This window comes from Loxodonta africana, chromosome 3 (genome assembly GCF_030014295.1).
Source record: "Loxodonta africana isolate mLoxAfr1 chromosome 3, mLoxAfr1.hap2, whole genome shotgun sequence".
NCBI lineage: Eukaryota > Metazoa > Chordata > Mammalia > Proboscidea > Elephantidae > Loxodonta > Loxodonta africana.
The window spans coordinates 183,447,933-183,463,783 of record NC_087344.1 but is presented as its reverse complement, the minus strand read 5'-3'; the positions used below and the strand labels follow the sequence as shown (position 1 = coordinate 183,463,783).

Genomic DNA, 15,851 nt, shown 5'->3' with positions numbered 1-15,851 from the left:
ATTATCATTACTTATTATACCCTAGGTATTCCCTAGCTGTTCAGTCCCATTCCTGTGGGATTTGGGAATGCATGCCAGTGTCCTCTGGTACCAGTATTATAGCCTGTTTTTTCTCTAAAATCCTCAGCTGAAGAAAACACAGAAGGAATGAAGTAAGTAGCAAGTCATGTCTCAGGCACAGACTTAGTTCTGACACTGACCATTGTGGTCACTTGCCTCCTTTGGGCCTCAATCTCTTCACTAGCAAAATAAAAATTGTTACCTTAATCTCTTGATCGCTAGAGTAATTACAAGAACTCTGTACTTGGGGCTGCTCTGTTATTGTTGTTGTTAGGTACTGTCAAGGCATTTTCAACTCATAGCCACCCAATATAACAGAGTAGAACTACCCTATAGTTTTCTTGGCTGTAATCTTTACAGAAGTAAATCATCAGGTCTTTCTTCTGTGGGGCTACTGGGTGGGAAGTACCAATCTTTCAGTTAACAGCTGAGTGCTTAAATGTTTGTGCCACCAGGGCTCCTTGGGGCTGCTCTAAATCATATTAAAACCTGGCTGACTTACTGTTTCTTTAGCTATGACAGAGCTGTGGTGATCTTTCTCCTATGTAACTAATGTGATGATTCCCTCCAAGGATCCTGAGTTCTAGGTTGGCTCCACATTTGACCTCAGTGAGTGGGTCAATAACTAAGACATCCTGTTACAGGCTTTATTTACAAATGTCACCATTAAATGACACCTTTTAGTCCCAAGGCAGAATAGGATGAAGAAAGATCATCTTGCCTAGACTTTTCCTCCAGGCAATGCTCCCAAGAAGATATTTCTAAAATTTTCTGAGAAAGGAGACTCCATAATGACAGAGTTTTCTTCCTCTTGTGTAACTTCACCCCTTCCTGCTGGTGTTCAAGGCAGGTTCCTCTCACTGAGGTTGGCAGAGCAGCCCTTCCATTCTTAGAGATTGCTGGACTGATAATATCTCTGGCTCTTTGCAGCTCGTGCTAATGACTTCACCATCATGCTCTCCAGTGGGCAAAAGGAGGTAACCCAGAGGACTCTATCCTTTATCCTGCGATTAGCACATCTTAAGGGAAAAGGTAGGGAAGGTAAATCCCTTTCACCACCACCCCTCACCTCAAAGTCTGCATCCAGTAGATGGTAGGTCAATAGTGTCAGCTTTACCTAGGAAAATCAGTACTCCAAATTCTAAGAGCGTAAAGGAGCGGGCATTAAGAAAGCTTGGGCAGGCTGTTCAGACTTTCTGGTTCTGTGCCCTTGTCTGTGACATGAGAAGCCTCCAGCTGTGTCATCCTTTGAGCCTGTGGTTCTAAGCATTTCAGGCTTGTAGAGAAGGTTGGCCATGCAAGAGGGACCCAGCACATCCCCTACATGTGTGTGATGTTTCACATGTTCTATTTTCTTCTCTTAACAACTCTGTAAGGTAGATATTATTGCATATGGAAAACTGAATATTGAAGAGTTTAGGAGTCTCTAGGTGACACGAATTGTTAAGCACTCAACTGCTAGTCGAAGGTTGGAGGTTTGAATCCACTCAGATGTACCTCAAAAGATAGGGTTGATGATCTGCTTCCAAAAGGTCACAGCCATTGCAAACTCCATGGAGCACAGCTCTACTCTGCACACATGGGGTCTCTATGAGTCAGAATTGACTTTATGCCAATAACAACAATGACAAAAGTAACTGCAAATCACAGTTTCTAGGTTCCAGAAAATAGGCTTAACCCAGCAAGGAATTGCATGAATCTAGGAAGCCACTCTTTTATTCTTTCTCGTGCCAAGGTTTATAGATCAGAGATTCCAAAACCTGGCTGTACATCTGAGCCATACGGGAAGCACTTTTAACATGAAGATTCCTGAGTCCCAATTAAGATCTGGATCATAATCTCCAAGGAATAGGCTCTAAGCATTTGCATTATTTAAATATTCCCTACATGATTCTGTCTGATTTGGGACCCACAGTCCAGGAGTATTTTGGTAGTACCATCCAGTAAACAAACCCCAGTGCCGTCGAGTCGATTCCGACTCATAGCGACCCTATAGGACATAGTAGAACTGCCCCATTGGTGGATTCGAGCTGCCGACCTTTTGGTTAGCATCCGCAGCACTTAACCACTATATAGTAGTACCATAAAATAACACCCAGTGACAGTGGTAGAACTATAAAACCAAAAAAACAAACCCCTTGCCTCTGAGTCAATTCCAACTCATAGTGACCCTATAGGGCAGAGTAGAACTGCCCCATAGGGTTTCCAATGAGTGCCTGGTAGATTTGAGCTGCCTACCTTTTGGTTACAAGCTGTAGCTCTTAACCACTATGCCACCAGGTTCTCCATTAAAACTATAGCCAGCCCCCAAAATGCTCAGGTATCAACATCTTCACAGACTCCTGCCACCTTCCTTGTGTCTCTTTCTGGAATCCTCCTAAACAGCTGAAAGCTGTAGGACACAGAGGAAACTCACAAAATCATTCAGCCTGAGAGAAGTCCTTCACAAACATCTAGTGCAGTTTTCTACCAGCTGCTCACATCCCCTCTCTCACAGGCCTAATGATAAGCTTTCTGGCTTAAACTGAAATGCTTATAGTTGGAGAACTCATTAGCTCACAATGCAGTCTGTTCCTTTTCAGATTGTTCTCTTTGTTAGATATTTTTCTCCAGTAAATGCATGAAGCTGGATAATAATATCTCAAAAACCAGTTGTTAATACATTTTATTGTTAGTTGCTAACTCATGGCGACCTTATATATAACAGAATGAAACATCGCCCAGTCCTGCATCGTCTTTGCGATCATTGGTATTTTTGAATCCATTGTTGTGGCTATTCTGTACTGCCTTCTAACCTAGGGGGTTCATCTTCCAGCACTATATAGGAAAATATTCTGTTGTGATCCATGTGGTTTTCATTGGCTAATTTTTGGAAGTAGGTCTCCAGGCCTTTCTTCCTAGTCTGTCTTAGTCTGAAAGCTCTGCTCAAACCTGTCCACCATGGGTGACGCTGCTGTTATTAGAAATACTGATAACAAGGCTTCCAGCATCAGAACAACACGAAAGCCACCACAACACTACAAACTGACAGAATAGTAGTCTTGATACATAGAAGGTGCATATTAGAGTTTTGTTGAATGAATGAATGAATTACCCAGTAATATATTTCATTTGGCTTGGTATATGCATTCATTATACAAATGAGAATTGGAAGGTTCAGAGAAATTGTCTTACCCAACTCACAGAGTTAAATAATGGCTGAATCAGGGCTAAACCTAAGGCCAGTTGATTTCCAACCCAGTGTTCATGCTTAGGAAACCCTGGTGGCATAGTGATTAAGTACTACGGCTGCAGACCAAAAGGTTGGCAGTTCAAATACACCAGGTGCTCCTTGGAAAACCTATAGGACAGTTCTATTCTGTCCTATAGGGTCACTCTGAGTCGGAATTGACTCAATGGCAATGGATTTGGTTTTTTTGGTTGGGTTCATGCTTGGGGTGGAGGGCAGACAGAGGAAGAGAAGGAACACAGGATAAAAAGTGAACACCTTCATTCTCCTCCTACACTCCTGGGGGCACAGCATAGTGGTTAAGTGTCTAGTGTCTAGAGCCAGATCACCTGCCTTCGAGTCCTGGCTCCTCAGCTTATTAGTTGTACAACTTCAGCCTTGTCACATGACCTGTCTGTGCCACAGCTGCTCATTTGTAAAATGGAGATAACAATTATATCTGCTTCATAGAGTCACTGTGAAGATAAAATGAGTAATGTGCCCACAGTGCTTAGAGGAATACTTGACACATAGTAAGCTCTATATAAATATAGGCTGTTATTTTTATTATTACTATTGTTAGTTGGGTAGTTCAGTGTTCATCAGTGATGAGGGCCTATTTTTATTATGCCAAAGATTTATGAATACCAATGAATACCAAGAAAGATGCCAGCAACTGGGAAAAGCTACTTTCACGTCACTCCCCCACCCCACCAACAGGACCATCGCCATCCCCTACAAAAAATCCCATGAATTATGTATAGGTCAGGCTATATTTGTGACAGTGGGTACTGAGATGGATCAAGCAAGAATTCAAGGTTGATTGGAGTCATGTATTTGGAGGATGGTTCTCATATATCAGAGTTATTATTTCTACACTATAAAACTATAATGGGGAAAATGCCCCAAAATAATTCACCTGTATACTGTGCCAGCAAACTAACTAGGCACTAGAGAAGTGGATAGAGTCCATGCTTGATCCCGGTAGGACTGAGTTTTCATTTGATTCACATGTGTTAATCACCGCTACTCTGGCAAAAGAAGTAGGACAAAGAAAACCTGCCAGAGATTAGGGTAGAACTTCTAGGACCTACAGTCAGAAAGGGAAAACGGAGACACCTGTGAGTGTCTCTATGAACCAGGGCATCAGGGGCAATATGCCCCATCCCAGTCTCAGTTTCCATTAAGAGGATTCTGACTCACAGTGACCTCATGTGTCAGAGTAAAACTGTGCTCCACAGAGTTTTAAATGGCTGATTTTTCAGGAGTAGATTACCAGGTCTTTCTTCTGAGATATCTCTGGGTGGGCTCCAACTGCCGACCTTTGAGCTGGCAGCTGAGCACATAAGCCACTTGTACCACTCAGGGACTCCATATATCCTATACCAAGAAAAACAAAAAAACAAATTCATTGCTATCAAGTCAATTATGACTCATAGCGACCCCATAGGACAGAGTAGAGCTGCCCCCATAGGGTTTCCAAGGAGCAGCTGGTGGATTTGAACTGCTGACCTTTTGGTTAACTGTCAAGCACTTAACCACTCTACCACCAGAGCTCCATATGCCCTATAGGGAAGGCATATTGAAGTCTAGGCATATTGAGGAGCATTAGGATCAGCAAAAAACCAGGGGCTTGAGAGTACTGGCAGAGCTGCTATAGAGAGAAGACCAGGAACTAGAATGTGTGTATGTGTGTGTGTGTGTGTGTGTGTGACAGAGAGAGAAGAGACACAGGGGGAAGGGGGAGCCCTGAAGACTTTACAGGTTAGATGCTAGATGAAGCCTGGGCAGGGTAGTGAATAGAGCAGTAAGAAACACATTTATTTGGGCCCCCTTATCTGATTTGAGCACCATTTCAACCTTAAAATGAAGGTATTTTATTGGTTTCATTTCACTGATGGGTAAACAGCATCTCTTGTGAGGTGGAATCGATTAGATGACAATGAGTTTTTTTGGTTTTGTGAGCCAAGATAAGATCAGCTCTGTGAGGACCTCTGTTTTCAGACATCTTTTTTTTTTTGCTTTCTTGTATTCTTGTTTTACCCCTCCACCAGAGCAGCAGCAGCATTGAGCTTTAACATAATGTCCTTTTGTCAACAGAAGACAAAACAAAAGCAGTTTGTCATCCATTGGTGCATTTCTTCTAGCCGAGTTGTTAAGTATATTGCTGATCATCGCAAACAATTTCTTTTAGAATCCATTGTTCGAAAGGGCTATTCTCTTAAACATAGAAGAAAAAGGAACAGACCATTTGTCTCTTTATAGTCTAGTTTCCAAGAAGCTCATAACCAAGCATTAGGTTGAGGTATAGCCACTATGTAGGCCATTATAGAATATGTGTGTGCTTTTCTCTACACTCAGACTGTCCCCTAGACTTTTCTGATTTCCTGCTTATAGTTTTGTGGCATGCATTAACTCCTGGGTATTTCACAATTTTGTTTTCAAAATACAGTACACTGTACATGTATGCTGGGACTGAACAGACAAGTAACTGTGTGATGGATGGTTAGAGTCAGATTTTCCACTGTTGGAGTGGGAGGTTACAGATAAGCAAAGTGGAGAGACTAGAATAAACCATGTGATACTGAAACAGAGTTGAAGAATCAGTATGAACTTATATTTAGCTTAATATAGATACAGGTGATAAAGGTAGAAATAATTATAGATATTTGTGTATATACCAATTATTATATACACATATTTCAAACTCTGTTGAGGGGTGTTAGAAGCAATGACACTACAGTAGCAACAAGCACAACTAGCACCCAGATGTTTGCTTCTAATACCATTCTTCAGTAAAAGGAACCAGGGCTCATTGGAGAAATGGCTGATTCTAGGTCTGGGGAAGAGAACGTACAAGATGATTCTGAAGCATCTTATAATGCCAGAAAGTAAGGAAGTGCTCAAAAATCAAACCAATGGAGTTATGGCAAAGGGACACAGGAGCCAATTGAAAGGGCTCTCAATTGCCAAAGATGAAACATTATGGACAATAAGATAAATGATATAGTATTGGATTATAACCCAAAGTGTAAAATAAGTATGTATTAAATGTCCATGAGCCTGTCCTGATAGAAATAAATGATAGAACAAATAAATAAATGAGGGAAAACAAATATCTCACATATAACAATTCTAAATAATCAATGTAGATTAATTATTATCTCAAGGCAGTGGAACATAACTCCCCATCCCTTAAAGAGTGAGCTATGCACAGTGACTTCCTTTGAAAGAAAGGAGTATGAAAAGGAGGAGAAAAAGAGTAACTTCACGGCGGAGAAACCTGGCAAACTACCTCAGTCAGGTGATCAAGGTTAACATCAACCCCGATGTCATGTTGATAGCATGTACCCTTGGTATGATGTGATGAGAATGGCACTTTAACTCTATGGCCTTCCCCCCAAAAAATCCTTAATCCCAGTCAAACCATGGGGGGAAAAATCAGCAAAACCTCAGTTAACTCAGGGGATAACTTAGTCATTTGGCATAACACAGTTCACAAAGATAATGTTCTACATCCTAGTTTGGTAAGCAGCAGCATCTGGGGTCTTAAAATCTTGCAAATGGCCATCTGAGATACAAATATTGGTCTCTACTCATATGGAGCAAAAGAGAATGAAGAAAATCAAAGATTCAGAGAAGAAGCTAATCCACGGGTCTAATGGCCCACACGAACCCAACCTCTTCAAACCTAAGACCAGAAGAACTAGATGGTACCTGGCTACCACTACCAATCGTTCTGACCAGGGACACAATAGAAGATCCAGGATAGAGTGGAAGAAAAATGTACAACAGAACTCAAATTCCTCAAAAAGTCCAGGTTTACTGGACCAATAGGGACTGGAGGAACCACCAAAACTTGCCCTCAGATAACCTTTAAACATGGAATTGAAGCTATGTCACCTTTCAGCCAAGTAATAGATTGGCTTATAAAATAAACAGCATCACCTGTGAGCAATGCGACCCCTTAAACGGTGAGCCAAATATGAGATCAAATGGTCAACATTTACCCAAAAGCAAAGATGAGAAGGCAAAGAAGGGAAGGGAAGCTAGCAATGGAAACAGAACAAACGGAATGGAAATAATGAGAATGGTGACACATTGTAAAAGCTATAACCAATGAATGGCAGGGAACAATTTGTATAAAAATTGTTAAAGGGGAACCTAACTTGCTGTGTAAACTTTCACCTAGAAACACAATAAAATATTATTTAAAACATAGGAAAATCCCAATTAAGAGACATTCTGAAATGTACCTGACCAGTACTCCTCAAAACTGCCAAGGTCATCAAAAACGAGGAAAGTCTGAGAAACTGTCACAGCCAAGAGGAGCTTAAAGAGACAAGACAACTAAATGTATATAGTATTCTGGATAGGATCCCGGAACAGAAAAGGGGCATTAGGAAAAAGCTAAGGAAATTTGAATAAAGTATTGATTTTAGTTAATAATGTACCAATATTGGCTCATTAGTTATGACGAAGGTACCATACTAACTTAAGAACGTAACAACAGGGAAACAGGATGTGGGCATATGGAAACTCTCTGGACTATCTTTGCAGCTTTTCTGTAAATCTAAAACTATTCTAAAAAAAAATAATAAAAAAAATTAAATAGCGTGCACCCCAAATGTTAATTACAACTAACATTTATTGAGCTAAATATGTTACCTAGAATTTCATACGTAATTCCCTCTGCAGTCTCACAAGGCAGATACTATTATTTTACCCCATTTTTAGATGAGGACTGTGAGGCATAGGCTTTTAGATGAGGTAAAGAAGCTTGCCTGCAGTCTCAGAGTCATCAAAGATTCGAAACAGGTTTTATCTGGCAGGGGTCTGAGCTTGTATCCCCTATACAAAGGAAGATTTGGCCTCAGAATCTTAAAAATATATGCAAAACAGGATGCAATTTTCTTTATTTTTGGAATAAATGTAATACATTTACAAGAAAATTATACATCAGGTAATCCAACAGGTTATAATATGAAAAAATTAAGTCTCCCTCTGAATAATCTGCCTGTGTGCTTATTTTTCACCTCCTTCTGGCTGTGTCTGTTTACTTCCTCAGGGAAAGATAAGCACGTGTGTATCCTTCCTCTCCCTCCTCCGTCTTTCCCGGTACCAGTACCAGTTGCCGTGGAGTCAGTTCTGACTCATGGTAACCCTATGTGTGTCAGAGTAGAACAGTGCTCCATAAGGTTTTCAATGGATGACTTTTTGGAAGTAGATTTCCAGACCTTTCATCCAAGGCCCCTCTGGGTGATCTCGAACCTCCAGCCTTTTGGTTAGCAGCCCAGCGCTTAACCGTTTGAGCCACCCAGGGACTCTAACTCCTCCCTCTTTTGTCATGTTTTTATTTGTAACACTATTATTGGTTACCTCTATCTTTAAATTAAAAAAAAAAATTCTTTAGTTAAAACTCATTTTCTTCATTTATCAAGTTTAGGCAGTATTTCTTGCCTTCCTACTAAACAAGAGAGGAAATTAGCACCCTATAAGTTCTTTCATATTCAGATGATTGTATTTTAATATTTTATTTGTGACATCTTTACGTGAATAAATAAAAGCAGCTTTTGTTACTAGTTATACTGTGTCGTAAAGTCACTAACAAAATACGACCTCTGAGACATTGTACACTCATAATTATAAAGCTGAAAAGGCTTTATAATTAGGAAGTGGGCTAGAGCTGCCTCACTAGAGGTCGACCACGGGACCAGGCTGAGGTGGCAGGGTTTGTCCTGGATGGATATACAGGAATAGCTGGGTGCCCCAAGATGGTGTGTGACTTGTAGAAGGATTGCTAGGCTTGGGTTTAGGTCCAGAGTGCTGTTAGGGAACCTTCTCCTGAGGATATTTCAAAATTCCTTGGTGAGCTCTTTAAAACACCTAGCAACTCCAAGGGAGGCATTTAAAAAGAAAAACAAAAGAACACCTTTTATTTAGTCTGTGTTGTTGAGTCAGGCCCCGACTCATGGAAATCCCATGAGTCAGAACGCCCCATGTTTGGTGGTGGGTGGACCGTTGTGATTCATAGGGTTTTCACTGGTTGACTTTTGGAAGTAGATCACCTGGTCTTTCTTCGTAGTCTGTCTGAGTCCGGAAGCACTGCCAAAACCCGTTCAACGTCATAGCAACACCCAAGCCTCTGCAAACAGATGGGTGGTAGCGTCACATAAAGAGCTTTGGCTGGGGGTTGAACTTGGTTCTCCAACATACCAAAACCCAAAAACCAAACCCAGTGCCGTTGAGTCGATTCCGACTCATAGCGACCCTATAGGACAGAGGAGAACTGCCCCATAGAGTTTCCAGTGAGCGCCTGGTGGATTCGAACTGCCCACCGTTTGGTTAGCAGCTTTAGCACTTAACTACTACGCCACCAGGGTTTACCTCTCCAACATGAGAGGCGAAAGTTCTACCACTGCCTCCTCTTTAGGTGCATACATTTTAGTATTTTTAGAAATTAGATAAAAAGACGGCATTAAATAGCAAATGCACGAGGTTGCTCTCTCAAAAAAATTTTTTTTAATTAGGAAATATATAGGTACTTAACATTCACAAAAACATAAAGTTACTGGTATTTTCTAAGGAAAAATAACTGTGCTACTTAACCTATTCTGCTATTTCTATAAACATCTTTTTAAATTATGTATATAGGACATTTTATTCAAAATATGAGGTCTGTGTTTTTCATTACTTATTACTGTAAAATAAAGAGACAATGTATATACAAAACCAAAATGAAGCCATGCTAAAGCCACACTAAGAAGACACTCATAATACTGGTATTTCTGATGAACAGACATCTTTTAGAAAATGTGAAGATGCCAAACACAGGGCTTTATGAAGAAAATGAACCAGAAAATTACTCACTTATTTTCAATATAGTACTTTTGAAATCAGTTTGATACAGACTAGGCAGTGTATCTGTTTGGTAATATATAAATTGAACAATTAATACATAGAATCCAAGTACTGACCAGGGAAACTTTAATAGGTCAAGTGTTAAGTAATACTCTTGTCAAAAAAAAAAAATTGTTCTCTCAAAACTTTTTGTTGTTAAGCTAACTCATCAGACAGGATTGGACTGGTTCCCGGATCCTCTGTTCGCCCAAGACTGGAACCACTCCTAAAACCAACTCTCCAGACAGGGATTGGCCTGGACTATAAGATAGAAAATGATATTGGTAAGGAGTGAGCTTCTTGGCTCAAGTAGACACATGAGAATATGTGCACAGCTCCTCTCTGGAGGCGAGATGAGAAGACTGAGGGGGACAGAAGCTAGCTGAATGGACAGGGGGAATACAGGGTGGAGAGGAGCAGTGTGCTGTCTCAAAAGAGAGAGAGCAACTAGGAGTACATACCCCCCCCAAAAAAAACCCACTGCCATCGAGTCGATTCTGACTCATAGCAACCCTATAGGGCAGAGTAGAACTGCCCCATAGTAGAATTTCCAAGGAGCGCCTGGTGGATTCAAACTGCCAGCCCCTTGGTTAGCAGCCATAGCACTTTAACCACTACGCCATCAGGGTTTCCATAGCAAGATGCATATAAATTTTTGTATAACAATGACTTGACTTGTAAACTTTCCCTTAAAGCACAATTAAAAAAAAAAAAAAAACTTTTTGTTGTTGTTTGATAAATATCTGCCTTCAATAAAGAGCAAAAATAAAACCTGGGGGGAAAAGCTCTTATACATTGAGTTTTACACAATCAGCCAAACATTGATATTTTCCTTTTTTTTTTTTTTCCTAAAGAGAAAGAAGAGTCTTTCCAGAAACCTCTCACCTGCTGAACCATACTGAACATCCATACCGAACATCCAACATTTAAGGATATTTGAAAACCTATCAGCTAAAGATAGAAGCTCAAACGATGGAATATCGAAATTCATGACACTGCTTTACGCAATGTAAACACCAGTTTTCCCTCAAAAGGAGAAGACATCTAAAATTTCTTTTTAATTACATATTTTATAAAAATAAAATGTAAAGTGGATAGATACTCCATCAAGTTTCTCAGGAAGTGTTTCTTCTCACAAAGAGGACTTTTCTACCTGAAGCTGGGACAATCTTTTAATGTAGCACTTGCTCATACTCTCCAGCAAAATAAATCCTTTCCTCCCAAATGGAAGCATTTTAATTCTCCCAAAATTCAGTCTTTCTAGAGGATATGGAAAACTCTGCATAATTTTTGACAATTCTAGAATTTCAATTCTAAAAATTCATCCTAAGAAAATTTCTAAGAATGATCACCAGTGAGAAAGTTTATTGTACTGTTGTTTAGACAGCAAACAAGTAGAAATGTGGTAAGTGGCCAGTATTAGGGATTCCACCTAAATTCCATGTGTCCACATGGTAGAGTGTAATAGTGTGGATTAATATTTATTAGCTGATTAGTATTTATTAACATGTATTAGGAAAGTATTGACAATTACATCATCAAGTGAAAAATTAGGTATAACATATTCTGAAATGATCCCATTTTGTGATTTTTTTGAAGTTTGGAAATACATGTATGAAATTATTAGCAGTGGTTATTTTTAGGTTATAAGCTTTTAGGTTGGAATTAATGGCCTTCTTTTTGCTTATCTACATTAGTAAATCTTTTTACAAGTATGCGTCATTTGTTTAATGAGAAAAATTACACATATAAAGTTATAATTGTATATATATTTATAGGTAAAATCAGGTCCCAAGAAGATCCTAAAGCTCTGGAAATGGGCATCTGGTGTATTGGAGACGATGGACAGGTGACCATCTTCCCTGAGTCTGGACAAAATGATCTATTAGGTTGGGTACTTGGTGAAAAACATTTTCGGTGCCCTCTGTCAAGTGCAGATGAGCTAAAAATCTTTATATGGAACTTTTATTGATATGCAACATAGTTGAGCCTCAGTCCTCGTCCAAAAAAAAGCAAAACAAATCAGTTGCTATGAAATCGAATCTGTCTCATGGCGTCCTGGTGTGTGTCTGAGTAGAACTGCACTCCGCAGGGTTTTAAGTGGCTATGATCTTTCAGAAATAGATCTCTAGGCCTTTCTTGTGCAGCGCTACTGGGTGGATTCAAACCACCCACCTTTTTGGTTAGTAGCACAGTGCTTAGTCATTGCACCACCCAGGGCCTCCTCTAAAACCAAAAAAAAAAAAAAAAAGTCAAACCCGTTGCTGCTGAGTCCATTCCAACTTCTAGATTCCTATAATTTGCATCAGATCCTCCCTTGCTCCAGGTCTATAGACCCTGGGATGGGACCCAGATTTGCCCCAGAGGTAATAATTCTTTGGTAGCTGGGCTTTTGTACCTTAAGCTCAGTAAACTTTGCTGGTTTAAGCTATGATGAGGAATTGGGGTTATGAACTGCCTCACACCTGTCATCTCACATCTGGCACTCCAGCCAAATGGAAACTCATGCTGTTGGCAAGCACTGCACTGTTCTTCTTCCATGCATTTGTTCACACTCTATCTCCCACCTAGAAGACTCTTCCTTGTCACTCCACCTCCCACCCCACCCCAACACCAAAGACCCTGTTTAAATGCTACCTACCCCAGTATCCTGCTCTTCTTTTCCCAAAGTGTGGTGTTTCCTCCTTTTTTTGAACTCCCCTTCCAAGGCCCAGAAAACCATTCTTGGACCCACACTGCCAAAACGAGTCTCTCTCTTCCGTCTTTGACCTCTTGCACTTTCATTCTGCTTTACCTTGCTCTTCTGTAAACAAAAAACCAAAACAGAGCCAAACCAGTTGCTGTTGAGTCCAATTCATGACTACCCGATGTGTGTCAGTGTAGAACTGCACTTTATAAGGTTTTCAAGGCTGTGACCTTTGGAAGCAGGACCCCAGGCCTTTCTTCCCAGGCACATCTGGGTAGGTTCAAACCACCAACCTTTCAACTAGTAGTCAAGTGCTTAACCATTTGCACCACCCAGAGACTCCTTCATAAACAAAGTGAGAAGTAAGTATAAGTAAATTAGTAATAAGTAAGTAATCAAGTTAAAATTATATTTATTAATCCACATAGTTCCAGCCAGCATATGCATTGCATCTCTTACTAATTCAGAAGCTCTTCCAGAGCAAGGACAACTCTCCTACTTACATCTGAAAACACAGAGCCAGTAGACAGTAGGTGCTCAACATATGTTTATTGCATTGAGGCTTTCGATGACAGGCTCATGGGATGACAGTGATTGATGGTTGTTAGTGTGCTAAAAACTAAGACATAAATCCCAAACCATCTCTCTCTAACTTTTCCAGGTGTCTCAAGGGGAAAGAAGGAGATCAGGAACATCCACTCAAGGAAGTCTCAGAACACCTGTGCAGAGACACCAAGGACTCACAGAAGCCATGGTTTGGAATGAAGAAGCTTGATTATTGCTGAGCTGAAGGAGTGGGTGGAAGACAGAAGCAGAGGTACAACTTGGCCTATTTCCCTCCTCTCAAATGGGCCAGGAAGTGTCTCTCTGTCTTGCCTGAGAAGGAGAGGGCCTGGGCTTCCAAAGAGAATTATCATGGAATATTGTGCCTATGTCCCCTGTGCTATGGGCCCCCAGTCACTTTAACACTCTTCCTCTTTGCAGTGGTAGATGGTGCCACCACGGAGGCAGCGGGGCTTCCGGCGAGTCCTTCTAGGCCGGCCTGGGCTCTGAGCCCCAGACCTTTGGGAATGTAGACAATAGCCTCCTGAACAAGTGGAGCAGCAAGGGGCAAAGCCAGGGTTTGGGCACTGGGGAGGGGAGCATTTGGGAGCATCTGGAAGCTCACAAGGTCGCTGTTTCTGCTGTGACATTGCTGGACGGATGGTGAAGCTGGAAGGAAAAAGAATAAGCAGTCAGATCAGGGACCCAGGGAACTTGGATGTCTGTTTTTTTCACCCTGAGCTGGAGCTGCCCAAAATGGAGACTCACTTTTATGACCATCCCAGAAGGAAAAAAAAAAAAAGTGGATTCGAAAGGGCTAAACATTTGTGGAACAAGTCCCGGTGGGATCTCCCAGGGGACTCAACAACCAAGATAACAACTTACTCTTCCTCTTAATGTCCCCGGGTGGTACAAATGGTTAAGTGCTCGACTTACTAACTGAAAGGTTGAGACTACCCAGAGGCACCTTGGAAGAAAAGACTGCTTATCTGCTTTTGAAAGGTCACAGACATTGAAAACTCTATGGAACAGTTCTACTCTGCAACACTTGAAGTCACCATGAGTGAGAATTGACTCGATGGCAACTGGTAGTATTCCTCTTAAAATGGAAAAATAAACTGCAACCTTGTTGAGCTGATGGCTCACTTTTCCCAAGCCAGTGTCCACCATGGTCAAGCACAGAGGCAGCAGAAACTCTAGACCTTAGTGCAAAAAGAGCCAAGTATTTTCTCCCCTCACTCAATCTCATTCCGCCCTGAGATTCCTATGGTCTGAATGTCTCTTCTCTGCTTCTCCAGTCTTCTAGTTCCTAAGGCTGTCTTCGTGTTAGATCCTTTGTGTTCTTTTGTTGGGACCCCTCTCTGTCCCATTCTCCCTACCCCAAACCTCTCCAACCTAAGGTTATAGCTCTCTGGGAAGAGCAATAAAAGAGACCAGGGCATTCCAGTGAGGGATATCCAAGTCTCTCTCTTCCCAGAAGTAACCTTACCCTAGAGGAAGACGTGTAGACAAGTCATTCCAGGAGTCTGGAGGCCTTGTGAGGACAGGAAGAGAGAGGCCTTTTTATACAGTCTTGCAACTGAAGCCTCCAGGCTACATGTTATTGGAGGGCAATCACAGAGCAGATGACCTCTCTGGATGTTTCACAATTCCCGGAGCTAGATTCCTCAGCCTGAATGTGGGTCAAAGGGATTCCCATGTGACTGAATGACCAGAGGGCTGGGGCCTTCAAATTTGCCTGAGTTGGGATGGCTACAGTGACCAAGTCTATGTAACCTCCCTGGGGGCTGGATAGTGGTTAGACTGCTATTGAGCTCCACCTGGAATTAGAGGAAGAGGATAGGGTTCAATACCACCTAGGGTTTGAGAAAGACCCTTTTAGTACACCTCACCCATCATTCATGCCTTTCAAAATCCAGCTCAGTGCCACCACCTCCAAGGAGACTTGCCTGATCTTCCAGCCAGATCTGATTCCTCCCTCCTCTGAACTTCATGGGTATTTCTCACAGCCTTTATAGTTGCTCTGGGTCATGGTGACCTAGATACCTGTCCTATCTTCTCTATTAAACAGTTCCCTGATGACAGAGACCTTGCCTTTATCACTTCTGCGTTCCTAGAGCCTGATATTGTGCCTGACACAAAATAGGTGCTCGTTAATGTTTTTTGAATGAACAATCTATGTGCTATTAGAATGAATGGACTTGGTACTTTGGGAGAACAAAAATGCGAGGGAAAAAAATCTAGGGGATTTCCGTTTGTGGATCAGATCTTGACTTCTTGTTTTTACCACCTTCACCTAAGGCATTTGTGAACACCTCTTCATAACTAGTACAGAGAAATCTGTGGGTGGACTTTACCTTACACAACATGAACGTGTTAAGAATAAATATTTCCAAACCTGTGATTTCTTAACCGCAAAAGGGGAGCTATTTATGTAATTGCCAAGAGAACCCT

General features: G+C 41.2%; 1 protein-coding gene across 1 annotated transcript; it reads right to left on the bottom strand.

Annotated features, from left to right (window-relative positions):
• Positions 1-13,816: 13,816 nt before the first annotated feature.
• On the bottom strand, positions 13,817-14,108 carry LCE6A (late cornified envelope 6A). Its single transcript, XM_064283171.1, has one exon. The coding sequence runs from the start codon at positions 14,045-14,047 to the stop codon at positions 13,817-13,819; it is 231 nt and encodes a 76-aa protein (XP_064139241.1). The 5' UTR covers positions 14,048-14,108.
• Positions 14,109-15,851: the final 1,743 nt, after the last annotated feature.

Bases quoted from the DNA above. Each gene is read 5' to 3' on its own strand.
- LCE6A (XM_064283171.1), bottom strand. From the start codon at position 14,047: ATGTCACAGCAGAAACAGCGACCTTGTGAGCTTCCAGATGCTCCCAAA.